Source organism: Ursus americanus, chromosome 18 (assembly GCF_024610735.1).
Source record: "Ursus americanus isolate L20-20 chromosome 18, mUrsAme1.1.p, whole genome shotgun sequence".
In the NCBI taxonomy this organism is placed as follows: Eukaryota; Metazoa; Chordata; class Mammalia; order Carnivora; family Ursidae; genus Ursus; species Ursus americanus.
This window is the reverse complement of record NC_142144.1, coordinates 8,834,196-8,857,187: the sequence shown is the minus strand read 5'-3', so window position 1 is coordinate 8,857,187 and position 22,992 is coordinate 8,834,196. Positions and strand designations below refer to the sequence as shown.

At 55.4% G+C, this 22,992-nt stretch overlaps 1 protein-coding gene across 3 annotated transcripts in view; it reads left to right on the top strand.

Annotated features, from left to right (window-relative positions):
• MVB12B (multivesicular body subunit 12B) overlaps positions 1-22,684 on the top strand; it is a 182,552-nt gene extending 159,868 nt beyond the window's left edge. For 2 of the 3 annotated variants that reach the window (XM_045790926.2, XM_087869368.1), the window contains exons 9-10: positions 1,324-1,383; positions 21,941-22,684. In XM_045790926.2, coding sequence (XP_045646882.2) covers positions 1,324-1,383; positions 21,941-22,123 — 243 coding nt within the window. In that variant the 3' untranslated portion in view covers positions 22,124-22,684. Of the gene's footprint in view, positions 1-1,323; positions 1,384-18,860 lie in introns of all 3 variants that reach the window. The other variant, XM_045790927.2, reaches the window with a different exon arrangement.
• The last annotated feature ends 308 nt before the right edge of the window (positions 22,685-22,992 follow it).

Genomic DNA, 22,992 nt, shown 5'->3' with positions numbered 1-22,992 from the left:
GGAAAGTTTAGTGGGGCAGTTAGAGCCTAATGATGCAACAGCTGGATCTCTGCTGGATCGCGGGCAAGCAGCCCCGTTCTCGCCACTCGGGCTGGCAGCAGGAGAGAGCCAAACTGTTTTGTGGCTACTGGCAGAGCAGCCCCGTGAGCTGAGTGCCTCATTCGGTGGCCCTGTCCCAAGATCGCCCTCGCAAATGTGCCGCCGCCCAGCGCTGCCGACTCAGCAAGCGCTCGAGGAGGGCAGCTCGGGCCAAGCCCGGTGCTGTGCACCTCCGAGCGCTTCTCTCGTCCGACCGTCCCGACCCTCCCAGCAGCCCCGCCAGGAGAACCCAGCCACGCCGCTCCGAGTGGGAGAGGAAATGATGAGGTGATTTAACCCACGGCTGCCCTATTTTGAATCCAGGTCCTTGGACTCAGGAGCTGGCCTTTCTACCGCACCTGGCAGGAGATCCCCATGGGCTCTAGCTCTGCCCCGACCTCTGGGCTGTGGTGCAGAACCATGAGGGCCTGGGGTTTGTCTGGGACCCGGGTTTCACCTGTTGGTCTCCAGCTGCCAGTTGCTGGCCCCTCTCGGAAATACAGAATGCTGACAGGCTCAGAGCAGGGGCCTCGGGAACAGGGTGCCCACTGCCCCCTTACCTCTCACCCTGCATCCAGCCCCGGCCTCTCTGTGCCTCCAGCTGACTTACTGCCTCATGTACCTGACTTCTGCTGGCTGGGGGAAAGCCAGCATTTTCAGAGAAGGCTCCCATCGTCATGAAATTATAGAAACCCCCATTAAAATGCAGTGATACCATTTTCACCACCATCGGGTTCTCAAATGATCATTGATGGGCAGTTTTTTCATTCACCTTGCATCTTCAAAGACTCAGAATTCCCTCCTACAGTTCCTTAGACCCATCCCATCACACAGATGCTGCGTTCAGGGCGACTGGGCCAAGCCTCGTGCTCCTCCACCCCCCCAGCTGCAGAAGGAGCAAACCAGTTTTTGGTCTGAGCAGGGAGAAAGGAGAGACAGAAGTCATCAGTGACCGTCACTGTCGCTCAGGAGGGCTGGACCCTCCTGGGTGCCGCCGACAGACGACTAAGCAGGGGTCCCCAGCAGAAGGGTCGAGCCCTGCTATCGCCCAGGTTTTCTGGAACGTTTGCTCACGTTGCTCGTAATCACTTACAGAGTCGCGGTGGTGGGTTTATGTTGAAAGAGGATAGAGAAAATGCTAGCTCACATAGGGTGGTTTGAGGTGTCACAATTGTTATGCATAAAAGCAAATGTGAAACAACATTTTCCAGGCGTTTAAAAGGATGACTTGATCTGTATTTGCAGATGCAGCCCTTTGATCTCTTGGGAATCACCATCAAATCTCTGGCAGAAATTGAAAAAGAGGTAAGCAAGCTCTCCAGACTGGGGGCAGGTGGGACCTGGGCCTGCTTGCTCCGCATGGGGTCTCCGAACCCCAATAGGGGTCCGTCCCAGGAACGGGGAGGATGTAGGTGTGGGGTGCCCCTCTGAGGAAAACACTTCCATGTCACTCAGATTTATTCCTTAGAAAAAGAAACTCACTTTTAATGTGTTTCTTGCTTCAAGTCAGTTATGACCAACACCTTGTGTTCTCTGAAAGCTAGGAGGTTTTAAAATGCCCCCTGTTTTTAAGAGGTGGGGATTGGGGAATGGGCACGGAGTCTCCTTTCTCTCCTCCTGGGGCTCTCTTATTTGCCACCAGCAGGGGTTTGGGGACATGTCCGAGGATCCTCTTCACGATTTAGAGCAAGGATCAGGGTCCGTTCCGTTGTGCCTGATAAGCCAGACCCCACTCGGCAGCCTGGTTCCACATAGTTTGGACGTTTGCCTAACAAAACAGAAAGAAATCCAAGACTAGAGTACTTGTGACAACTCTGAGGAACAAGAGCTGAGATATTGGGATGAAACCGGAGGTCAGACCCGCCCGTGTCTTCCCTGTTTTCATAAGACAGCATGAGTGTATGTGCGTGTCGTCCTTCATGTGTAGACGGCGGTTAAGCAGTCACATGCTTGCAACCGGCTCTCCTCTGAGAGGAACATTTGTCTCAAAGATGGAAATGGTAGAACCATTTCAATATTCTCAGTTCCTCTGGGTTTTCTCCCGTATACCCAGCTAGCAGAAGCAGGTTGCATTATTGAAAGATGGCTGAAATCAAGGAAAATTGAATCAATGTAGTACAACAAATTTCTAAACCTGTCATAGCAAAAACAAGACCAAAAAGTCCCCCTTTGTCTTCGATTTTCAGTAAATCATAAAAACCAACCTGGTTGTCATCTATAGGTTTTGGGGGGGTGTGGGGGGAGCAGTAAACTTGGGGGAAGAACAGCGACTACAGTAGAGACCCCTGTGTACATGGAGCTCCGTGTCGGCCCTTCTCAAAAGCAAGGCAGCCATGGATGGTTCTACAGACTGCCTTCGCGTGGGGTCCTGTGTAGGGTGGCCCTGTGCAGAAGGCGTGGGAGGGTGGCTTACTCTGGCTGCAGGGGTAGTGCAGGGGCTCGGCCTGTGACCCCTTTAGGATGGACAAGGTCGTACAGACAGACGTCCAACCCAGCCTCACGCCGACTGGGGGCAAATCATCCCCTCTCTATTTAAAGCCGGGGTAACAGGAGACTGTATCTCCTAGGGTTTTCAGGAACACCACCTGAATATTCATAAACACAGGTGCCCAGCCCCATGGGTTGGAGGCCGTGATGTGGCTCGTGCTGGACCAAGGAGGCGGCCGTCTGGATGTCACGCTTTCCCTTGCCCGTCGTCTATCCCTGTTTTAGCACCTGCTATGTGCTCACCTTCAGCTGGGGGCTCTCCCTGCATTTCCACTGGTTCCCACCCCCACCCCCCATCTGCCGCTGACCAAGTGGGTGTCATTCCTCCCCATCTCGTGGGACAGAAATTGAGACTCTAGTCTTGCCCAAGACAAGATTGAGACCCAGTGGTCACACTCCAAACCCTACCCCTTATGACTTAAAGCCCGTGGCTCTACGTCCCTCGAAGAGACTGATGGAGACAGCGGTGCTTACGGGGAGGTTGGTCCTTTGAGTTGCTGGGATGGGGCAGAGTAGGTGAGGCCTGTGTAGGGCTCAGTGCAGGCTGCAGAAGCCACCAGAAACCTGAATTCTCACCCCGAGGACTAAAATGCCACCCAAACACGCGTTTCGTTAGCATGTGTTGTCTTGCCGTCCGGCACTCTGAGCTAGCCTGGAGGGTGCAGAGGGGTTCGGACTTGGCCGCCCCAGGCTTGGGTCTCAGCAGCACTGCTCAACTGCTCTGAACCTCTGTGTTCTCTTCTGTAAATCGGGAGAGTAATAAAAATCCTGCGTGCACAGCACTTTCGGGGTCTGACTGAGGCAGTCGTGTAAAGGGCCGGACAGGATCTAGCCGCAGCCGTGGTCTCCGTCACGCTCGCTATTATTACTGTCCACCAGAAGGGGGCGACCTAGCGGAAATCCAGCCCGGGTGACCACGCCTCGTTCTATTTCGTGTTCCAGTGATGGGCTAAAAACACACGTCTCTGTTCTCTGTTGAAGGAAATTAAAGTGGAGTTAAAAAGTGGGGAATCAGGGAAGGTTTGAAACATTAAGTCGGGTGTAAAACCATCATAGATAGCACCCCAGTCAAGAATGCTGCGGTTTTTCATTTAATCTGAGGATTTAGAAGTTACTGGCCCCGGCCATCCGCGTGCATTTCATGGTGATTAGTATGTTGATATCACGCTCTGGTGAACGGGCTGCTGCTTCGGCAACAATGGCAGAGAATTTTCTCCATAAATAAACATGAACTTCCTCCTTTTCGCCGCTGAACTCAGCATTGCTCATGGAGTCGGAGGCTGAGGAGAGGCCGGGCCCGCCGCCGCCCTGGCTCTCGGCTCCTGAGTAGCTGGGTGTCCCTTTGGTTGGGATGATTTTGCTCCTTTCTGTCCCCGGCAAGTCTAGCTGCCCCTGGAGGGGGTGGGGGTTCTTAGCGGACGACTTTGCTTGGCTCACTGTGTATTATTTTGTCGTATTTTACACTATTAAGCCAAACCCCTCCCCCACAAAAAGGCAGGAGACTGCCTCTGGGTTCAGGGCAGCCACATGACCAGAAGCGCGTCTCTCTGCCCATCCCCAACATCTCCTCGGATTCCTGAGCCGCAGGGAGAGGCCAGTATCCACAGAGGCTGCTCTCTGCTGGGCAGCTGCTTCTCTCCTTTACCCCCTGCCCCCTAGGCCCTGTGTGGAGAAGTGGTGTTGCCCGGGCTTCTGGCAGAGACCTGGGCTCGCGTGGTCCCAGCCGCGAAGGGAGCAGAAGACGCAGCCCCTGACGGCAGCACGCTCTGTCTGTCCAGAGCTGGGGTGGGCTTCCTTTACCTTTACTTAGCATGCTCTGCCTGGGGGTGATTCTGAATTTAAGCCTGTGCCCCGTCGCCACCATTCGGACAGTTCACTCCATGAACAAACCCCATGGCCCTGCCAACCTTGACTTTGATGGTCAGGGACCAAAGGGAACACCCCAGCTGCCAGCACAAGCAGGGACCCACAGTGCCCCCCAGCCAGCCAGAGCCAAGAACTGCCCGAGTAAAGATGGAGACAAGGTATCACCCCAGGTGTGGGTGGGCAGTGCACCTCCAGCCCCCCAAAATCAACCGAGCTTCAGGGAGCATGTGACGTAGGGCTCTGCCAGCAGGAAGATGGGACAAGGCTCGCTGGCCATGTGGCTGGCCGGGTAGACCAGAGCTGCCTGCCGCGTTGGTGGGCACATCCCTGGTGTTCGCAGGGACGTTTATGGACCGTGTAGAGAGTGGAGGCAACGGCTAGGGTGGGGAGGACACAGTTTGAGTCTGGATGCCTGGGGTAGTACGCCAAATCTGCCGCGTAGGCTCAACCCTGGGCAGGTCCCCTGGCTCCCCCCCCCCGCCCCCGGCCTGATGACCCCAGCCCTGGTGCAGCGCTCCCCGCAGCTGCTGCTCCTGCCTTCATTGCTATTCCCAGAAGCAGTGGCATGTAGCACTGGGTTAAGTTTCTTGAAAGACGCCCAAGGAAGGTCATGTTTTAAGGTTGTGATTAAAATCCCTCTACCTGCCATCAAGCAGATTTGGGGGGGGGGGGGGCGAATTCTTGACAAACATGAAACCTCTCCCAACTAAGAAATACTCTCAGGTGTGGGTGTTGAAAATGAGCAAAGCTGTGGCTGGTAAAGGAATTCCCACGTGGATGCGGTCACTCTCCTGTCGCCGGGTGGGGATCGCAGCCTCCCTCCTGGCCAGCCTGCCCTCCGGCAGCCGAACTCCCTGCATCCACGCATGGCCCCGGCTCGGAGCAGGGCCTCTGCCGTGCACATTAGTCCGAGGCATGGGAAAGTGAGTTTCTGCTCATCTCCCCTCAGCCACGGTGGTGACCAGCGGCAGCGATGCGGGGGCTTTCTGTCCCTGCCCCTCCCCCACGGGGCTGGGCAGCAGGAGGGTGGTGGTGACCCCAGGGGACCCTGTCCCCGTGAAACCCTCATTGTCCTCTCCGCAGCCCAAACAAAAGCGTCTCTCTGTTCGGGAGTCAGGAAAAGTGTGATTTTGCAGCCGACCCCTGTGATGAAGCGCCTTCTCTCGGAGTGAGAAGATGGGCATATAAATATTCTCCGTCTCTGCTGCTCTTTATTTCCCTTGTAAGCAGTTGCTCCATTTCTCCATCTGATGGATTCCCCGTCACAGCCGGGGTGGGAGCACCCCAGCTCTGCAGCCCAGGCTGCAGCTTCTAAAATCGTGCCGGTGTCTCCGTTTCCCTTTACTGTGTTTGTTTATGCTGCCTGCCCGCCCTCCGCCGCACCTGCCCTGTGGCCCGGCCACCCCCGGTCTCACCTCCCCTGCAGACCCTCCATCCCTCATCTCAAGGAATAATGGCCAAGAGACAGCGGCCTTGATGGTCGCTCTCAGGCCGCACGCGTAACAAGCTGCAAGCCTTTTCAAACTAGGAGCCAACAATGCCCATGATGAAGCGGCACCCAGCACGCGTAGCGCCCTCCAGCTCGGTGCAAAGCCATGTCCCCACCTGCTGCCAACCTCCCACAGAAAACCACAATGCTCGCCCTCCCTTCCGTGGGTGCCTCGCTGCAAATTCAGCCTGGCGAGGGAAGCGTCATTAGCCCACCATGCTTCCTGGTAGGGCACACAGCCTCCATTTTCACTCGACTTTAAAGCTGAAAGACACGGGAGAGTCTAATTAGTAAAGGGACGATCTAATATTAATCACTCCCTTAAAATTGACAAGGGAGGCAGTTCATTTAACCACTTAATTGCTACAGGTTTTTATGGGCTGCTGTTTGCAGACGTGTTTAATGAAGAAGTTATAAATCTAAGGGAGCTTAAAATTTTAATTTTATACCTAAATATTTTCCTTGTTCTCATGTTTGTAGTCAATCCTCAAGAGTGTAGTCACGTGGAATGTTCTTTAAATGAACATATTTGCTAACTGGCGTGATTTCAGTTTTTAAAACATTGGTTCCAGCAATTAGGCATTTTTCTCAGTTCCCAAATGACTAGAGAAATTCGTCTTGATTATAATTGCTCTTAGCCACGCATATCTAATTTGTGTCTTTTTAAGTGTTAATTAGTAAACAGTTTGAGCTGACATCTTTATGTGTTTGTGTGTTGAAAAATGGGGCTTATTGCTTATTTAGCTTGGGGCCAATTACACTAGCATTTACGTCACGACATTGAGATGGAAACACATTTGGCAGTGCAAGGTAAAAAAAAAAAGAAAATTTCGAATTCAACTTTTGGACATCCACTCTGCACGGGCTTCTACAGGCCCCTTCAAATAGATGAGATATAGGGACCTGCATATGCGGGAAGAAAGTAAGGCAGAAGATTTTTGTATCAGTAATGAAATGGCAGAGTCCCAATTTTATAAAAGCAAAATGTTCATGTCCCAGCACAATTGTTCATTCTTTCTACTTTCGGAAAGCTTTCGTTGTGCTTATTAACGTTAAAGGATTTTGTGGAGGGCGAGGTCGCAAAATTTGCAGTCCCTTTGCACCATCTAGTGGTCAGGTCTTAAACTGCAACGGGAAATAAGCAGCGGCGTTCTCTCCGCCTAGATTTAACGTTTCCACCACCCAGAATCCTTTTTCTTGATTTTTCAATAAGGAAGCTGATACATTTTGGAAAAGAAACCTAACTTATTTATTAAATAAAAGTCAGTTAACTAAATAGATGTTAACCTGTTCTCCCCTTTTTTATATTGCTCAAAGGCACCGAGCTGCCACCCAAGCCCTTACACACACAGTTAGATCATTCCAGCCCAAAACAAAGAACCCTAATGAATTAGTTTAACGGATGGCCTTTCTGAAGGCACACAAGGAGTGTTAGGCTTCTCTTGAAATATGGGAAGTAGCTTGGGGACCACCACTGCATAGACTCTCCAGGAATGTGACCACAGCATAGGAGCCAGTTTCATGCCACAGACAGGATGCGTTCCCGCCCCATAAATCGTAGCGGATCTCTTGGGCAGTTTATCATCTGAAGCAGCTACCCCGCCAATCAGAATCAGTTGTTTAATATTTAGTGTTTTCCCCTTGAGTTCAAAGGTTGTACATGTTTATAAAGCTGGAGACATCAACAGAAACACGTAAAAGGCGGACACACACACACACACACACACGCAGGCTCACACACACTGTACGAAGCCTCACCTTGCTGTTCATTTCCACAACCTTCCGTATCACTTCGCACAGACCTACCTCATTCTTTTTAATGACTACATGTGGTTCCCTTTTATGATTATGCCATAATTTATTTAAGCAATCCACTATTGATTGACTTTTGAGTTGTTTCCAATTATTCACTATTACACGGCTGCAGTATATTTCCTTGTACATGTGTCTTTGCTCCCCTGGGTCTTTCTTTAGGAGAATATATATTCCCATTTGCCTTCCAAAAAGGGCATGCACACTGAGACCTCCCCTCCCCACCCCGCAGTGTATGAGGAGGGTACCTGTTCCCCACATTCTCACTATGGCCGAGCACCACCAGCATCGGAAGGTGAACATTCTTTCATGTGGTTATTGGCCATTTGTATTTATTTCACAAATCTCTTCTGTTTGTGCCCTTTGCTCTATTTTTTCTGTTGGCTTATTTCATTTTTTTCCATTTCTTTTTAGAATTCTTTATGCTTTTTTTTTAAAAAGATTTTATTTGAGAGAAAGAACGAACAGTGGGGAGGGGCAGAGGGAAAGGGAGAGGGAGAAGCAGGCTTCCCACTGAGCAGGGAGCCCAATGTGGGGCTCGATCCCAGGACCCCGAGATCATGACCTGAGCTGAAGGTGGGCGTTTAACCGACTGAGCCACTCAGGCATCTTCTTTATGCTCTTTATAACAACTTTCTCCGTCACATGCCGAAACACACTTTAAACAGTGGCTTTTCTTGTAATGATGTGTTCTGTACAATAGTTTTAATTTTTTCACGGGCTCTTTTTGTCTTTATGTTTTAACGTTTTGTTTACTTGGGGCTTTGTGTCAGAAGATTATAAAAATCATTCTTCCCCTCTTTCATATTTTAATATATTAAAATATTAAAATCTTTTCAACTACTTAATCCATCTGAAATCTATTAGAAGAATTAGGGCCAGCCTTATTTTCTCCTGTAGCGTTAGCCAGTTTTCTTAATGCCGTTTAGAGTACTTTCTTCACTGAATCTTAAATGCTGTCTTTGTCCTATTGTTCTATGAGCTAAGTGCATCAATTGACGTTTCTCTTGACTCTGTTCTCTGTTCTTTTTATATTATTGCCACACTGTTTTGAACCTTATGGTTTTATAATAACCTTTAATATATGATAGAGTTCTCCCTTTATAGCCCCCCCAGATTTTTCTAATTATATTCATAGGATTACTCTTCTGGCTTCACTTGAGAACGTTTTGGTGGCGGGGGAGGGGCTCCGGAAACCGTTCTAGGTGTTTACTGTGAGCGCACTGGCTGCCTAGATCAACAGAGGGGCGATTGTCATTTTAGATGAAGAGTCCCCTCCCCCCCCCCGGAGGTTGGGCTCTGTCACCACGCAGAGCAGAACTGACGACCCAGATGCTGCTTTTTAGGTTCTTGTGGGCAGTTTGATGTTTCTGCGGCTCTTGTGAATGGCTCTTTCCTTACCATGTATTTCCTGGCATTTATACATCAAGACCTGTGGGCTTCTCACCGACTGCTTTTATTGTTTCTGACGGGTTCTCAGTTGCTTTCCTCCGGGGTCCCTGGCAGGCAGTTCTGTCATCCGCAGACACCGATGGGGCCTCCTCTCCAGGGTCTGTGCCGCCTCCTGCCCGCGTCTGCCCGCACCTCACCCGGCGGCTTCCAGCCACTGCGCCGCCTCGTCTTACCTGTGCATTAATAGAAGGTTCTAATTTCAACATTAACCCATAATGCCACCTTTTGGCTTGTTATATATAGACACGTCTCTCTCTTGCTCTTTTTTTTTTTATCCTGGTAAAGAATTAGCCATCTATTTCTATTTTTCTAACTGTTTTTTATCAGGAATGGATGGTGGCTTTTGATAAATGTCTTTTAATCATCTATTGAGATGATCATATGTTTTCTCCATGGGCATATTAATATGCTAGATTATATTAATAGAGTTCCTAATTCTGAGAGTCTCCGAACCCCCCCAGCCCCCACCGCCCCTTGGGTTCTGCCGGTGGTAGTGTCCCTGGCGGCAGCCCCCACCCAGCCCGCCCCCACAGGGGCCCTGGGCATTCATCATAGAAATGAGAGAAGCAGGCTGAGCCGGTGGCAAGGAAGCTGCGGAAGAGGGGACGTTTGGCAGGATCCCCTGCCCCAGTTGCCAGTGCGAGCTGGGCACTTGCTCGTGCAAACTGGAGTTGAGATGAGTACGTGGTCTTCCGCAAGTCCCTTCACAAGACGATTCACCTCTTCTCGTGTTTTGGCAACTCTCATCCCCCAAGTTGTAAAGTGATATCCGCCCCCCAGACTGAACTCTGAGAAGGTTGCCTGTCATGCAGGTAAAAAGCATAAAGACAACAGAAAGAATAGGGAGAGTGCTTTCCCAGAGTGACCGTGTCCCTCATCTTCCAGTGCTGGAAAGTGGTGTTGTTTTAAATATTTCCTACAAATAGCCTAGGGCAGGGAAAGTACACATATCCATTTTTTTTTTCTTAGATAATACTCAGGTGAGCTCTGAAATGCTGATCCAATGAGGGGGAAGGCCCTGTGGCGTTTTCAGCAGCAAAGGCATCGTCTGTGGCCATGGCCACAGCAGAGCAGGCAGGCAGGACACACAGGTGCCCCGCCAGGTGCTGGCCCTGCAGTGACAGCAGGACACCTCTGTGTCCTTACTAACCACACGGCAATCTTCAGTTCCACCACGAAATGTGCTTTTCCCCCATTTTCCTTACAATTGCATGACCTTCTCTGTTTCTCTTTTGTTCTCCTACTTTTGGTAGTCATGGGTACAAGGGATATTTCACTTTCTTGCTTACTTTGTCCCCACCACTCCACACACCCACAAAATACAATCACAGTAATAACATGGCAGTTGACACTGCCCGGTTGGGCAGTTTACAGGGAGTGGTGGGGAGTGTGGCAAATTGGAAAGCACATGCCTCTCTAAAGGAAGCAGCCTCCAGTTGCAAGAATGAACATTCAGAGTTGCCAAGCCCCCTATTTTTTTCTGGTAAAAGCTGGAAAATGTTAGCATTTTATGCAATCTCTCAACTTTTCAATGTTTATTTTTAAACACCCCACAGGCCTCCAGCTTGCACACGATGTATGTGTGGAGATATGAACAAAAATCACACTCAGATTCAGAATCTTGCCTTCACAGGGGTGATGTGGACAAGCACTGGGCTTAGGACTTTACATGCATGAGTTAAATACCACAGGATAGGACCGATCCCACCATCATGCTCAGAGGGCTGGGAAAAGTCAGAAAACCCAATGCTGGACCGACTGCTGCTTCCACAAAAGAATGAAAATCAGAATAACCTTCCATCTGCCTCAGAACATAGCCCCTAAGCTAGCTGCCTTCTCTCCTTTGCATTGAGCTGTGCCCAGGATGGTCTGGGCACTCTTTTCACTCACCCATCCTGCACCATCCACGCATCCATCCATCCACCCACCCACTTGTCCATCCATTTGTCCATCTATCCATTTGTTCATCTATGCATTTGTCTGTCCATCCATCTACCCACCCACCGATCCATCCATCCACCCATCCACCCACCCACCCACCGATCCATCCATCCATGCACCCATCCATCTATCCATTTGTCCATCTGTCCATTTGTTCATCTACCTGTCTACCCGTCCATTCATCCATCCATCCACCCACCCACCCACCAATCCATCCATCCATGCACCCATCCATCCATCCATTTGTCCATCCATGCACCCATCCATCCATCCATTTGTCCATCCATCCACCCACCGATCCATCCATCCATCCATCCACCCATCCATTTGTCCATCCATCCATCCACCCATTGATCCATCCATCCACCTACCCATCCATCCATTTGTCCATCCATCTATCCATCCTTCCGTCCATCTATCCATCCATCCAACCATCTATTCTAGGCCACGGCCTTCACCAGGCTCTGGAGCTACAGAAATGGCTGTGGCCCATCCTGACCACACACGTAGGAGGATATGTGACGTGTTGTGGAGGTGCAGGGGGTTGGGATGAATTCTTCCCAGGGGAGGAGGGAAACATGTCCTAGAACAAGTGCCCCTTTAGCTGGGCCTTACAGGACAGTAGGGTTTAGCCATTCAAGGGGGAAAGTGTCCTAGGGAGAACAGTGTTCGGAAAGGCACAAAGGTGTGACTGGCCCCGGCCCATTTAGGACTCAGGGCAGGGAGGGAGGAGAGGTCCAGGAGTCGCGCGTGGGGAAAGGTCTCTGCAGAACCCACTGAAACCTCACTCTGAAGGAGGGAAGGGCCTGGCGCTGTGCTGCGGGGCAGAGCAGGGATGTGGGAGTCACTGCCCCACTCCCCAAAGCTCTCCGACGCTCCTCTGTCGGGGTCCTAGCGGGAAGGTGCTTTGGGAGCTGAGGGTGCCTTGAGCATGGGGTCTCTCCTGGCACTGAGCCCAGGAGGCAGGACACGCAGGGCAGTGCGTGGGTGTCACCACCCCCTCCTGGGAATCCCAGGCCTAGAGCAGGAAAGGGGGGAGGGCTGGGTGCTGATCCCTGAAAGGGACCTGGATGCCCCAGAGCAGAAGGTGCAGGGGCTGAATCAGTAGAAGGTCGTGAATGTAATGAATTGAGCAGCTGCTTTTGGAGCCCCTCTCTGGGCTGGCGCCATGCCGGTCCGGTGCGCAGACAGACGTGGCTCCTGCCGGAGCGGTGGGTCTTGGAGGGGCCCTTCTTCAGACCATCATTTAGAGAGGGACCTAGCAGTGAGCCTGGGTGGGGCTCAGGGCCCCAACACGGGAGTACTTCTTTCAGATTAGAACCCAGGAACCCAATGGGAAAGCCAGAATGGAAACCGAAGCGGCTTCCCTGAGGGTCTGCAGGAGCCACACCCACCCCTCCATGCAGCTGCGTGGACCCGAGCATCCGTATCTGACTGTGCACTGAAGACCCCTCCCTGCTGTCCCCCGACCCTTGGTGGCATCGAAAGGCTGCTCAGCCTCTCAGAGCCCCGGTTTGCCCACCTGGAGCGGAAAGACAGCAATACCAGCTTCCCGGGGGCGTATGGATTTGGTCCTAGCACGCTGACTCAGGATGTGGCAGCTCCTGCCACTCCTGTCGCCTTATTAGTGGCCACCGGGTCATGGGCTGTAGCGCATGAGCCTTGAGCTCCTGTTCTTCCCAGCTCCAGAGTGTTCTAGAACCTCCTTGTGGAATGGGGAGGGCAGTCCTGGCATCCCCCATGTTCCCCTGTGCCCCTGGTGTGCACCTAGACCTCGTCCAGGTAAAGCAATTCTGCATGCTTGTCAGGACCCCGGCCCTTCCCCCCATCACCCAGTGTTTCCGATATCTCTGTGGAACCACAGTCCAAGTATGGAACAAGGACTCCCAGGCTTGTCCGATGAGGTGTTGGTCCTCAGTCTCCCCTTCAGGGGCTTGAAGGGGTGGATGTATTCAGATCAGCTGGACAGGCCTCCCCTGGTGCACAGACGAGGCTGCCCTATGGGGAACATGAGGCCCTTCTGTGCCCACTATTCGCAGGGGCACCGACTTTTTCCTTCCCTGGGGTGCTGAGTTCCAGCAGCCAGGCTTCTGCAGACAGAGGGGAAGGGCATGGAGTCCTCGAGTGAGGAGTGGAGCCTTCCCAGAGCTGAAATTCCTGGAGAGGTTGAGCCGTGGGTGATGAGCACAGCCCATGTCAAGGCTGGGGCTGTGGGGAAACTAACAGGTGCAGGGCAGGCCCACGAAGAACCTCATGCACCTTGCTGAGTAGGGGGCCAGGCCCATCTGCCTGCCCGGGGGACCCCCCCGTGACTGCCAAAGCCCACCCTTCAGTGTCCGTTCACCCCTGAACCAGACTTCTTGTTGATCTAAGTCTTGGCCTCTTTACTTCCCCTCCACCTGTTCTCCCCTGGCCAGGCCTCTGAGGCCCAGCCTGGCCGCTCTAGGCCTGCTCTTAACACACCCTTCCAGGCTCTTCCGTGATCCACCCCAGTGTCAACTTACGTTGACTCGTCGGCTCCCATCTGTCAGTCTGTCCCAACCTCTGAGCACCCCTGCATGAGCGGTGGGTGCAGACACTTGCCTGATGCCGGCCACCTCGCCAGCACTGCACCTGTCCCCCACCCCTGGGACCACTGTGGGCCTAGTCCTGGCTCTCTCCGGACCTTTGGGAAGTCTGTTCCTGCCTCAGGTCTCAGCTTCTGTATCTGCAAAACTCAGGCCCTGGAAATAATCCCTCACCATCCTTTCTCCTCTGGAGCCTCTGATTTGATCATTTCCAGAGCCAGGAAGGGAAGGTATATGCTTTGCCCTTTTTGCCCTCTGCGGATATTCCTCAACTTACAATGGGGTGACCCCCCCCCCCAGTAAATCCATCATAAGTTGAAAACCCTGTAAACTGAAAATGCATTTAATACTCCTAACTTACTGAACATCACAGCCTAGCCGGCCCACCTTAAACCCCCAGAACACGTACCGTAGCCCACGCTTGGGCAGAAGCATCCAACACAAAGCCTATTTTATAATGAAATGTTGGCAGTCTCATGTACTTTATTGAATCCTGTACTGAAAGTGGAAAACAGGACGGTCGTATGGGGACAGCATGGCTGTCAGAGTATCCGCTGTTGACCCTCGCGGTCACGTGGCTGCCTGGGGGCCACGGTTGCCGAGCATCGCATGACAGTGTCCAATTCAAAATCTGAGGTATGGTTTCTACTGAATGTTTATCGCTTTTGCAGGGTCATAAAGTCAAAACTCATAAATCGGGGACCATCTGTATTATATTTGGTCAAAGTTTTCAGGCAGTGGTTCTCACTTGCCTAGCCAGTGAGATCTCCTGGGTGTTTTGGAAAATGCTGCCCCACCATGCCAGGTGAATCAGAACCACCCCACCCCAGACAGGGACCCAGGCACCAGTGGCTTGGTTAAAAACCTTGATTCTGATGCATCAGGAGGACTGGGTTTTTCACACGAATTGTCTCCAGTGATTCTCACACCTTTGTGAGTGGACGAGGGCTTGATCACCTCCTTTGTGCCAGTGAAGCTGGGTCTAAGCGACTTTGCCTCCACCACGTAGCTGGAAGCCAAGGTCCACATGTCCCACTTACCAGGACGATGGCCTCACTAAGCCTCATCCCCCATAGCTAGAGAGGCTCGATGCGTCAGTTGCAGGGTCTCCCAGACTGAGGCACACCGCGGTCCCTGGGCCCCAGGAAAGCGAGACAGAGAGAGACCGACCCTGACAGTGACATCTCTTTCCTGGAGAGACGGCCAGGCCTGGCTGCTTTGATGGCTGGTGTCCACCAGAGGGCGCCATGGCCTGGCGCCGCTCAGCTAGGCTCGGCTCTGCGAACCCAAATGCTTTTTAATTGAAAATTTTTTTAATTCAAAAAGGATTTGCTGTTTGTACGCGAGTGCAGGTTTTCCTTATGCAGGAGACTAATGTCTTGAGTAAACAGATCCGGGCCCAAATCCACCTTCAAAGGTACTCACTGTTTGCCCAAGGGAGTGAAAGGCCTTCCAGAAGCGGCCCTAGTCTCTTGGGCAAACACTTTGGGGCCAGCAATCCCGGGCAGAAGACAGTGTCTGTGGGAAGGGTTATCCGCAGCCTAAGGGGGATTATGTCTGGGGACATATGTTGAAATTTCATTTGGGGAGTTAGAGAAAACAAGAGGGGGGGGCGGATAGTAATGCTTTTATCCAGCCAAGATAACCTAAAAAGGGAAAGCTCCCAAGGGTAGGAGTGGGGGGACAGCAATCTGTGCGTCCCGGCCCTCTGGAGGGGGAGGGGTGCGCTCAGACTGTGAATCCGGAAAAGGCAGTGTGTGCACTCGGGACTAATCGCTGCTTCATTTGAGAGGTGCCTTCTGTCTGCTGCCCCGGGCAGCCATCTCCCAGGCATGGCCTCGGCGCAGCCAGAGTAAAGCTCCCCCCCCCCCAGCCCAGCCCTAATGTTTCTAGCCCTCCGCTCTCGGCCCACTCGCACCCACATCCACTCCTCCATCCCCTTGGTTGGGCCACAGAATCGTCTGAACTGATCCCCAGAACAGCAGCAGCAGGTCACCTGGGAGTTGGTAAAAATGCAGAATTTTGGGCCCCACCCCAGACCTTCTGAGTCAGAATCTGCATTTTTCCAGGATCTCTGGGGACTTTTGTGCAGTAAAGGTAGACCAGCCCTCTCCAGCTCTTGCCCTGGGTGCCCCCTCTTCCCCACCCCTGAGGGCCGCGCCTGCCACACTGGCACCTCTCCATCCCTTGCTCACCCAGCACTGTTCTGGATGAGGCCACTAGGGGTTTTAACGACCATCTCCCCAGCCTGTGCCCTCCCTCTGCTCTCCTCCCTGGCCCATACCTCCAGGTCCAAGTGCTGGGCCTGTCCTCAGCCTCTGAGCCTGAAACCTCTCTCCCTCATCACTCCAGCTCCGCTTCCCCCCTCCAACCCCCAAAGTACTTCCAGTTCCCAACCTTTTGTCCCTGGTTCCCTGTCTCCCCAGCCAGGCAGCTGTCCCTGAGCCACGGGCAGAAATGCACTCGTGTTCTCCCCCAACCGACCCTCCTTACTGTGTGGCCCATTTGGGTTAAGGATGCTGGCCTGCCCCTTCCCTGCTGCCTTCATGGGGCTCTCGCCGGTCCCTGGGGCCCAGCCCGGGTTGAGGAATGTGGTGGATGCTGATGGAGCCTAGGTAACCTTTCCTGCCGTGATGCACCTGAGTGGCCACCAGGTGGCGCTATTGTCCCAGACTTTGCCCGAAGGCCACCTCCTCTGGGGCTGCTCCACTGGGCCAGCCTCCTGGAGCTGGAGTCCAGCCATGGCCCCCGCGTCGTGGTCATCAGGGAGCAGGAAAGTGAGCAGGTAGGAAGCTGCATTGATAGATTTTCCCAGGTAGCCAACAAGTGTGCAAGGAGCGCTTGCCTGGTGACGGCGGCGTGCAGGCCCTTAACTTGCGGTAGCTCACCCCGTCCTCACAGCCAGCCTGGGAGTAGATTGGGACCCCACCTTTTCATTGAGGTATAATTGACATAGAACATTAGTTTCAGGTGTACAACATCCGTATCTGTATATGTTGCAAAATGATCATAACACGTCCAGTTAACATCTGTCACCATGGTTGCAAAATCTTTAACCTTCAAGATTTACTCTTAGCAACTTTCAGACACGCGCTTCAGTAGTCGCGGTCGTCCCCCTGCTGTACCTGGCCTCCCCAGGACTGACTTCACAACTGGAATCTGTACCTTTCAACCCCCTTCGCCCATCCAGAGCCCTTCCCCTGGCGACCCCCCGTCTGTTCTCTGTACCCGTAAGTCTGGGGGGTTAGATTCCACGTGTAAGTGAGGTCATGTGGTCTCTGTCTTTCTCTGACTTACTGCACGCCACATACTGCCCTCGAGGTCCGTCCATGCTGTTGCAAAGGGCAAAATTTCGCTTTTTGTGGCGGAATAATATCCCATCGTATCTCTACACCACATCTTTATCCCCTCGCCTGTCATCGGACACCTAGGGTGTGGGCTTGGCTGTTGGAGAGAACGCTACAGAGAGTGTGGGGGTGCAGCCAGTGTTTTTGATTTCTTTGGATAAACAGCCAGAAGAGGAATTGCTGAGCCCTAGGGGAGTTCTAGTTCTGACTTCGTGAGGACCCTCCATACCGTGTCGCACGGCGGCTGCACCCGCGTGCGTTCCCAACAGGGCACAACGGTTCCCTTTTCTCCACATCCTCGCCCACACTGCTGATTTCTGACTGTGGCCCCACTTCAGAGAGGAGCCCACGGAGGTGCAGAGAGGGACAAAGACCTGCCTAAAGTCAAGTCCTTCCTTCCCTTCTGGTGATAGGACGGTGTCTGTAGGGACCACCATTCTATCTGCGTCGCCGGGCCCTTGGGCTCCGGGCTCAGGGCCCACTCGAGGCTGTTCCCTCCTGTGGTTCCTACAGGGACGGGATGGGCTCAGCCCAGGCTTGTGTGTGTCCAGCCTGGGTCATCCCCGTGGGGCCCTCGGACACAGGGCCGGGCAGCGGCGGTCTGCTGGCTGCCTCCTCACCACCATTTCTACCTGAGGGAGAAAACCCTCAAAGGTCTCGGCTGCCCCTCATTCTGGACTGGCCACTGAAGGCCTCAGCACTTAGCTGCAGGCAGCTCGCCTGGGTGGGGCGGGGGGGGGGGGGGCGGGCTTCCTGTCAGCCTCCCCCCAGTGTCCCTGAGGAAAGAGCTTCTTCGACCAGGGCAACTCCACTTTGCTCTGCTTACAGGGAGGAGCCCTTTTTGGGGCAATTCTGCTAAAAAGTCTTGAGATAGGATTTAGAATGTTTAACCACCGCGGACCTCCTCTAAGCTCCTGGTTCCTAAAGCCCTGGGGCCACATGGCTGCGGTGGCAGAGTGCGCCAGGCCCTGTCCCTGACCCCACCACCCAGCTCTGCGGCAGGCGCCCCTGTCCTGGCTCTTCAGCCCAGCGCACCAGCCCCACGTTTGGACGGTGCCATCCCTCCTGGCCCTCAGGGCGAACCACAGGTGTGCCCCCTTCCCCAACAGAGGTACTTGCTTCTCTGAATTTCTGTCAGACTCGGAACCTTCCTTTACGTTTCCGTGACCTAGAGTTAGGTAAGCTTCATCTTAAGCGTGAGGTGGGACAGGGGACAGGTGTGCCCCTCCAGGGACTGCCCTGGCCCAGGCTGCATGGCCAATGTGGGGTGCTGCCCTCCGGGAGCCTCAGGCCCTTGTCACTTAAGGACAGTCACACCCCCTTCAGGAACTCAGAGTACGCACACATGTGGGGTGCTGCCCGTCCCCGGGCTCAGCATGTCAGCAGACGTGCCAGGAGGCACCAAGTCCGAGGGTCCCTGGGCCTGGTGGCTGAGGCTGGCCTCAGGTCAGGAGGGGCACAGAGTTGCATAGCAGTCCTTTACCTGGCCTGCGACCCCTCTCCCAGCAGGCAGCCTGGCCCATGGTCAGCTCGTGGCTTTGGGCACCGCGGTCCCTCCTTGCGGAGAGCAGAGCAGGGACTGTAAATGGCACCCATCGTCACAAGCTGGCCGGCCACCTGCACCCACAGCCACGCGGCTCTGCACCCGCCCGCCCCCCCCCCCCCCGCACCACATGCGTGCACCCAGCGGACGCCCGTTTCTGTGCGCACGCTCGGCAAGGTGGCACCGGGGCCCCTGCGGGCCAGGCCCGAGGCCTGGGAGTGGTTCTCTCTGCCGTTCTCACGAGGTGACCCTGCTTCTCTGTCCTCTCCCCCCTCCAGTACGAATACAGCTTCCGCACGGAGCAGAGCGCTGCGGCCCGGCTCCCGCCCAGCCCTACTCGGTGTCAGCAGATCCCCCAGTCCTGAGGGGCTGGCCACCACCCTGTCCCCGTGGGGAGAAGACGCAGCTGCCCAGACTACTGAGCGCCCCTCCCTCGCCCAGGCCCCCCTGCGCACCCTTCCTTGCCGCCCACCGTGGGGCTCATCCAGGAGGCTGGGCAGCTGGGCTGTTACCTCCTCGGCCTGCCTGACGGGACACCCCCGCCTCCCTGGGGACACTGTTCATAATCTCGACTAATCTGTGTTTGCTGTAGTGACTGGCAGCTCCTAACGTGTCTGTGTGACGACAGCCCTCCTACAAACGCGCTACCCGCCACGGGAGTCACCCCTGAGGGCCCCGCACCCTTGCTGGAGCTGCCCAGTGACGCCACTGGCTCCCTTTCCTCCTGACTGTTGCCTGCCACGAAGCTATCCTTTTCCTTCTGGAAGCCCCAGGGGCAGGTGGCAGCTTTGCACAGCCCCCTCCGGGACTCACCGAGGACCCACGCCCTGGGGCTGCCGTGGAACAAGTCCCTGACGCCAACAGCGGCAAGCGCCCTGAGCATTTCACGGGGACCCGGACGACACACAGGAGGAGGAAGCCTGTGGTCCCCAGGTGGCCCCGGGCCTGGGTCCCTGCCCCACTGGTGGCCACGCCTCAGACTCCACCCCCGATTCACACACTGGACATGCTGAGGTCGGGGAGCAGCCGCCCGGCTGCCCACACCGAGGACTCACCTTCTGGGCGAGAAGGCGGAGGGACCTGGTGCTTGCTCAAAGGGGAGTCTCGCTGCCCAGGACACTGTGCTCACCCACCACACCCCCCCCCGTTCCTCCCAAAGGGCTCATCTCTGCCACGCCCACGTGCCAACTGCCACGCCAGCTGCCTCGGCCCAGCGCCCTGGCCCAGGGACGGGCGCAGCCGGGCTGCGGGTGCAGAGACGCTCAGCCAGTGCCCTGCCCCAGAGGGACGCGGGGACGCGGTCTGCCCGCTGCTCAGAGCCCGGCTGCATCGTGGTGCGCTCTGCAAACACCAACAGTTGTTTCAGAAAGTCCGTCCGAGCCAGGCCGCCAAACTGGGGCCCGCGTGGACACGTCTGCCACCCCTGGCCAGCGGATGCACGGGCACTTCCCACCCTGCCTTCTGCCGAGTTAGCTCCACGCGGGTTTGCCATGAGAACGGGGCTGCAGCCGTCCCTGGGGGCTCAGCGCCCCACCCCACCCCCCCCGTGGCCTGCCTGGTCTGGCTCTCAGGATTTGTCCTGAATGAATTCCACAGAATGTTATCTCCCCTCTTGGGGGTCCCAGATGGTGGGAGCTTTGGATGAGAGGCTTGATGTGTGTCTGGAAGCTGGTTGGGGGGGCATGGAGAGTGGGGAGGGTCCCCCCACCACGAAGGGAGCACAGGAGAGCCACAGCCAGGGACGGACTTGGCCTCCCTGGGGTTCCTGGGGTGGCTCGTGGTGGCAGGGGCAGAGCAGGCTCACACCGGGAGGAGGGTGGCCGCCAGCTAAGAAGTGGGGCGGGTAAAAATACCTCATGGACCTTCGTGGGCCCTGCCATGTCCAGCAGCTCCTCTCCCGCCTGGGTCACCCACTGGTCTTCATCCAGTACCTCATCTCTGCATTAGGAAAGCGGCTGCCTCTCCCTGCCGTTGCCTGGACCTGAGGACGTCCCTGGCGGGGCTGGCCTTCCTGGGCCTCCCACACAGCAAAGTGGCAGGAAAATGCAGGTAGTTGGTGGAACCCCCAGGGCCCAGGGGGCCACGGGCTGGAGCCAGCAGTCCGTCTGAGGACCTTTTGGGATTGGTGCTTAACCAGGAGAGGAGAGAGCTGTTGAACTGGTCTCAGATGTCCCCACTGAAATAAGCTAGTCGCTTATTGGAATTGGAGCCCCGTGGGGCCCAGAGAACCCATGTCTATTGCTGCTCTTTGGATGGATGGCTGGTCCAGAGCCAAAAGACCCGTGTGACCCGAAGCCCAACAGAGAGGGGCGACTCTGTTCACTTGGTTTGTGCACTTTGCTCACGGCTGGTTGTGAGATTGTCATCTGACAGGTAGCGCCTGGCGGCCCTTGTCGGTCCAGAGACAAGTGCGTGGGAGCCCGCGTCCAGGCGCACGAAGGCCGAGCCGGGCAGGGAGGGTGGCTGTCTGGAGAGGAGGAGGGTGGGGGGCCACCACGAAGAGGGCAGACCGGGTGGGCTGCGGCCACCTCCGCAGTGTAGACGGAAGCTACGTGTGACAGTGACTGTTTGTACCCCTGAGCCGCCACTCAATTAGGCAGTGACCCTGGTAGGAAAGGCCGGCGTCTGCGGTAGATTGTAGGCTGCTCCTAGCCCGCTTTCCTTGCCTTCTGAGAGGTGGGGGGCGAGCGAGTGTGTGACAGTAGCTAGGGGTGCGCGTGGGGGCTCGTGCCTGGGAGGGAGCGTTTCTGCCCCAGCCCTGGGGCCACGCGGGGAGGGGAGGACAAGGGTTCTTGGAAGCGTGAAGGGCAGCGGCCTGGCCTCTGCCCCCCCCCCCCGGCACTCCCTGCTGCTGTCCCCCCCCCCCTCAAAAAGACTAACCAGGGCACAGCTTCCCTGTGGTCTTTCCTTTTCCCTCTGAAAATTCAGTCTCCCTCCAAAGCCCTTGGAAACAGCACAAAGGTAACAAGGAGTAAGTCGTTGGCTCCATGTTCGCTCGCAAATTTGTATCAAGGCTTTTTCCCCCACCCTGAGTCCAGGAACTAATCCAGGTCACAATCCTCTTCCGCTTGGAGAACTGGGAACCCCGGTGCCGGGAGGAACCAGGTTAGAGCCCCACCTGTCCTGCCCCCCGACTCCCCCCCCCCCCCCCAGTCAGAGGAGGGCTGCTGCCGGCCACTCCCTCGCTGGAAGTCCTGACAGCCACCGGGCTGGCGGCAAGAAGCCCCCGACATTCGCCTCCCCCTGCGCGGTGGGCGGAGGGGCAGGTGACAGGAAGGACTCCCCCTACTGAAGCCCCGGCACTAGGCCGGCTCTTCAAGCACATTTTCTCCTGTTATTCCCCTTACAAAACAAATAGCCAGAAGTGGATGTTCGTTGCTCCTTGTTACGCCCGAAGAAGCGGCGGCTCATCCGCGGGCTCGAAGCTGGTAAGGGGCCGCCGAGACGCGATCTGGGCCGAGTCTTGTCTCGGAGCCACCACGCCAGCGGGCCCGTCACAAGCACATGCCTCACACTGACCTTTTTGTGTCCAGTCCCGTAAAGACTTCCCAGCGCCACCAGCCACGCTGGTTCTAGCATGATCGGCCGCCACTCCACGGCGCCTTGGTGCTCAGCGCGGGGCAAGAGCCCGCCTGCCCGCTCGCTCCACCCCGACGAGGGCTCCCCTCACACCCGGGGAGCCTGAGGGCCAAGCGGGGCCATGACACGGCCACCACGTGCCTGCCCAGGGCGCAGAAGCCGAGCTCGTCCGACCGGGTTCACGATCCACCGTGCCCCCGGGGCCCGGAGGCGGTGACCGGCACCCACCTTCCACCCAAGCAGCCTGGCACCCCTGGCTCGGCCCCTCTCTCTTCGCCCGTTCTGACTGCGGCCCAGGAGCGGCTGTCACCACCCTGAGACGGGGCTTCTGTTCTCCAGCAGAAGGCACGGGAGCTGCGCTGTGAACGCACGGGGCCTGGGCCGGGCCACCGTGCACTCACCCTGGGAACGCTGTCCTTACTGTATTTATTTGAGGTGACTCTTGTATTTGGCAAAGGGAAGTTTCACTGTGTGATTGTCTGTCTTAATATAATTTGTTAAATAAACGTTTGTTTTAACCTTTTCCCGGCTTGCTGCTGTGACACTATCTGAGCGAGGTCAGCATCCCTCCGGGGAGGCTCCAGGCCCAGCTCCTCCCAGGTGCTGGCGGGGCCGGCCGAGGTGTCAGAGGGCAGACAGCCACCTCCAGGCCCCCTAGCCTTCTAGAACGCGCTGCTGGGCTTCTCTGCCCCCGCTGAGTTGAGAGACCTGGTTACAAGCCAGACGAGTTCAGGAGGGCCACGAAGGCCCTGCCGTTCTCTGGGAACAGCCCTCAGGAATGCTCCTCGCAGGCGAAAACCCCAGTTGCCATGAAAGCACGTGAAACGTGCG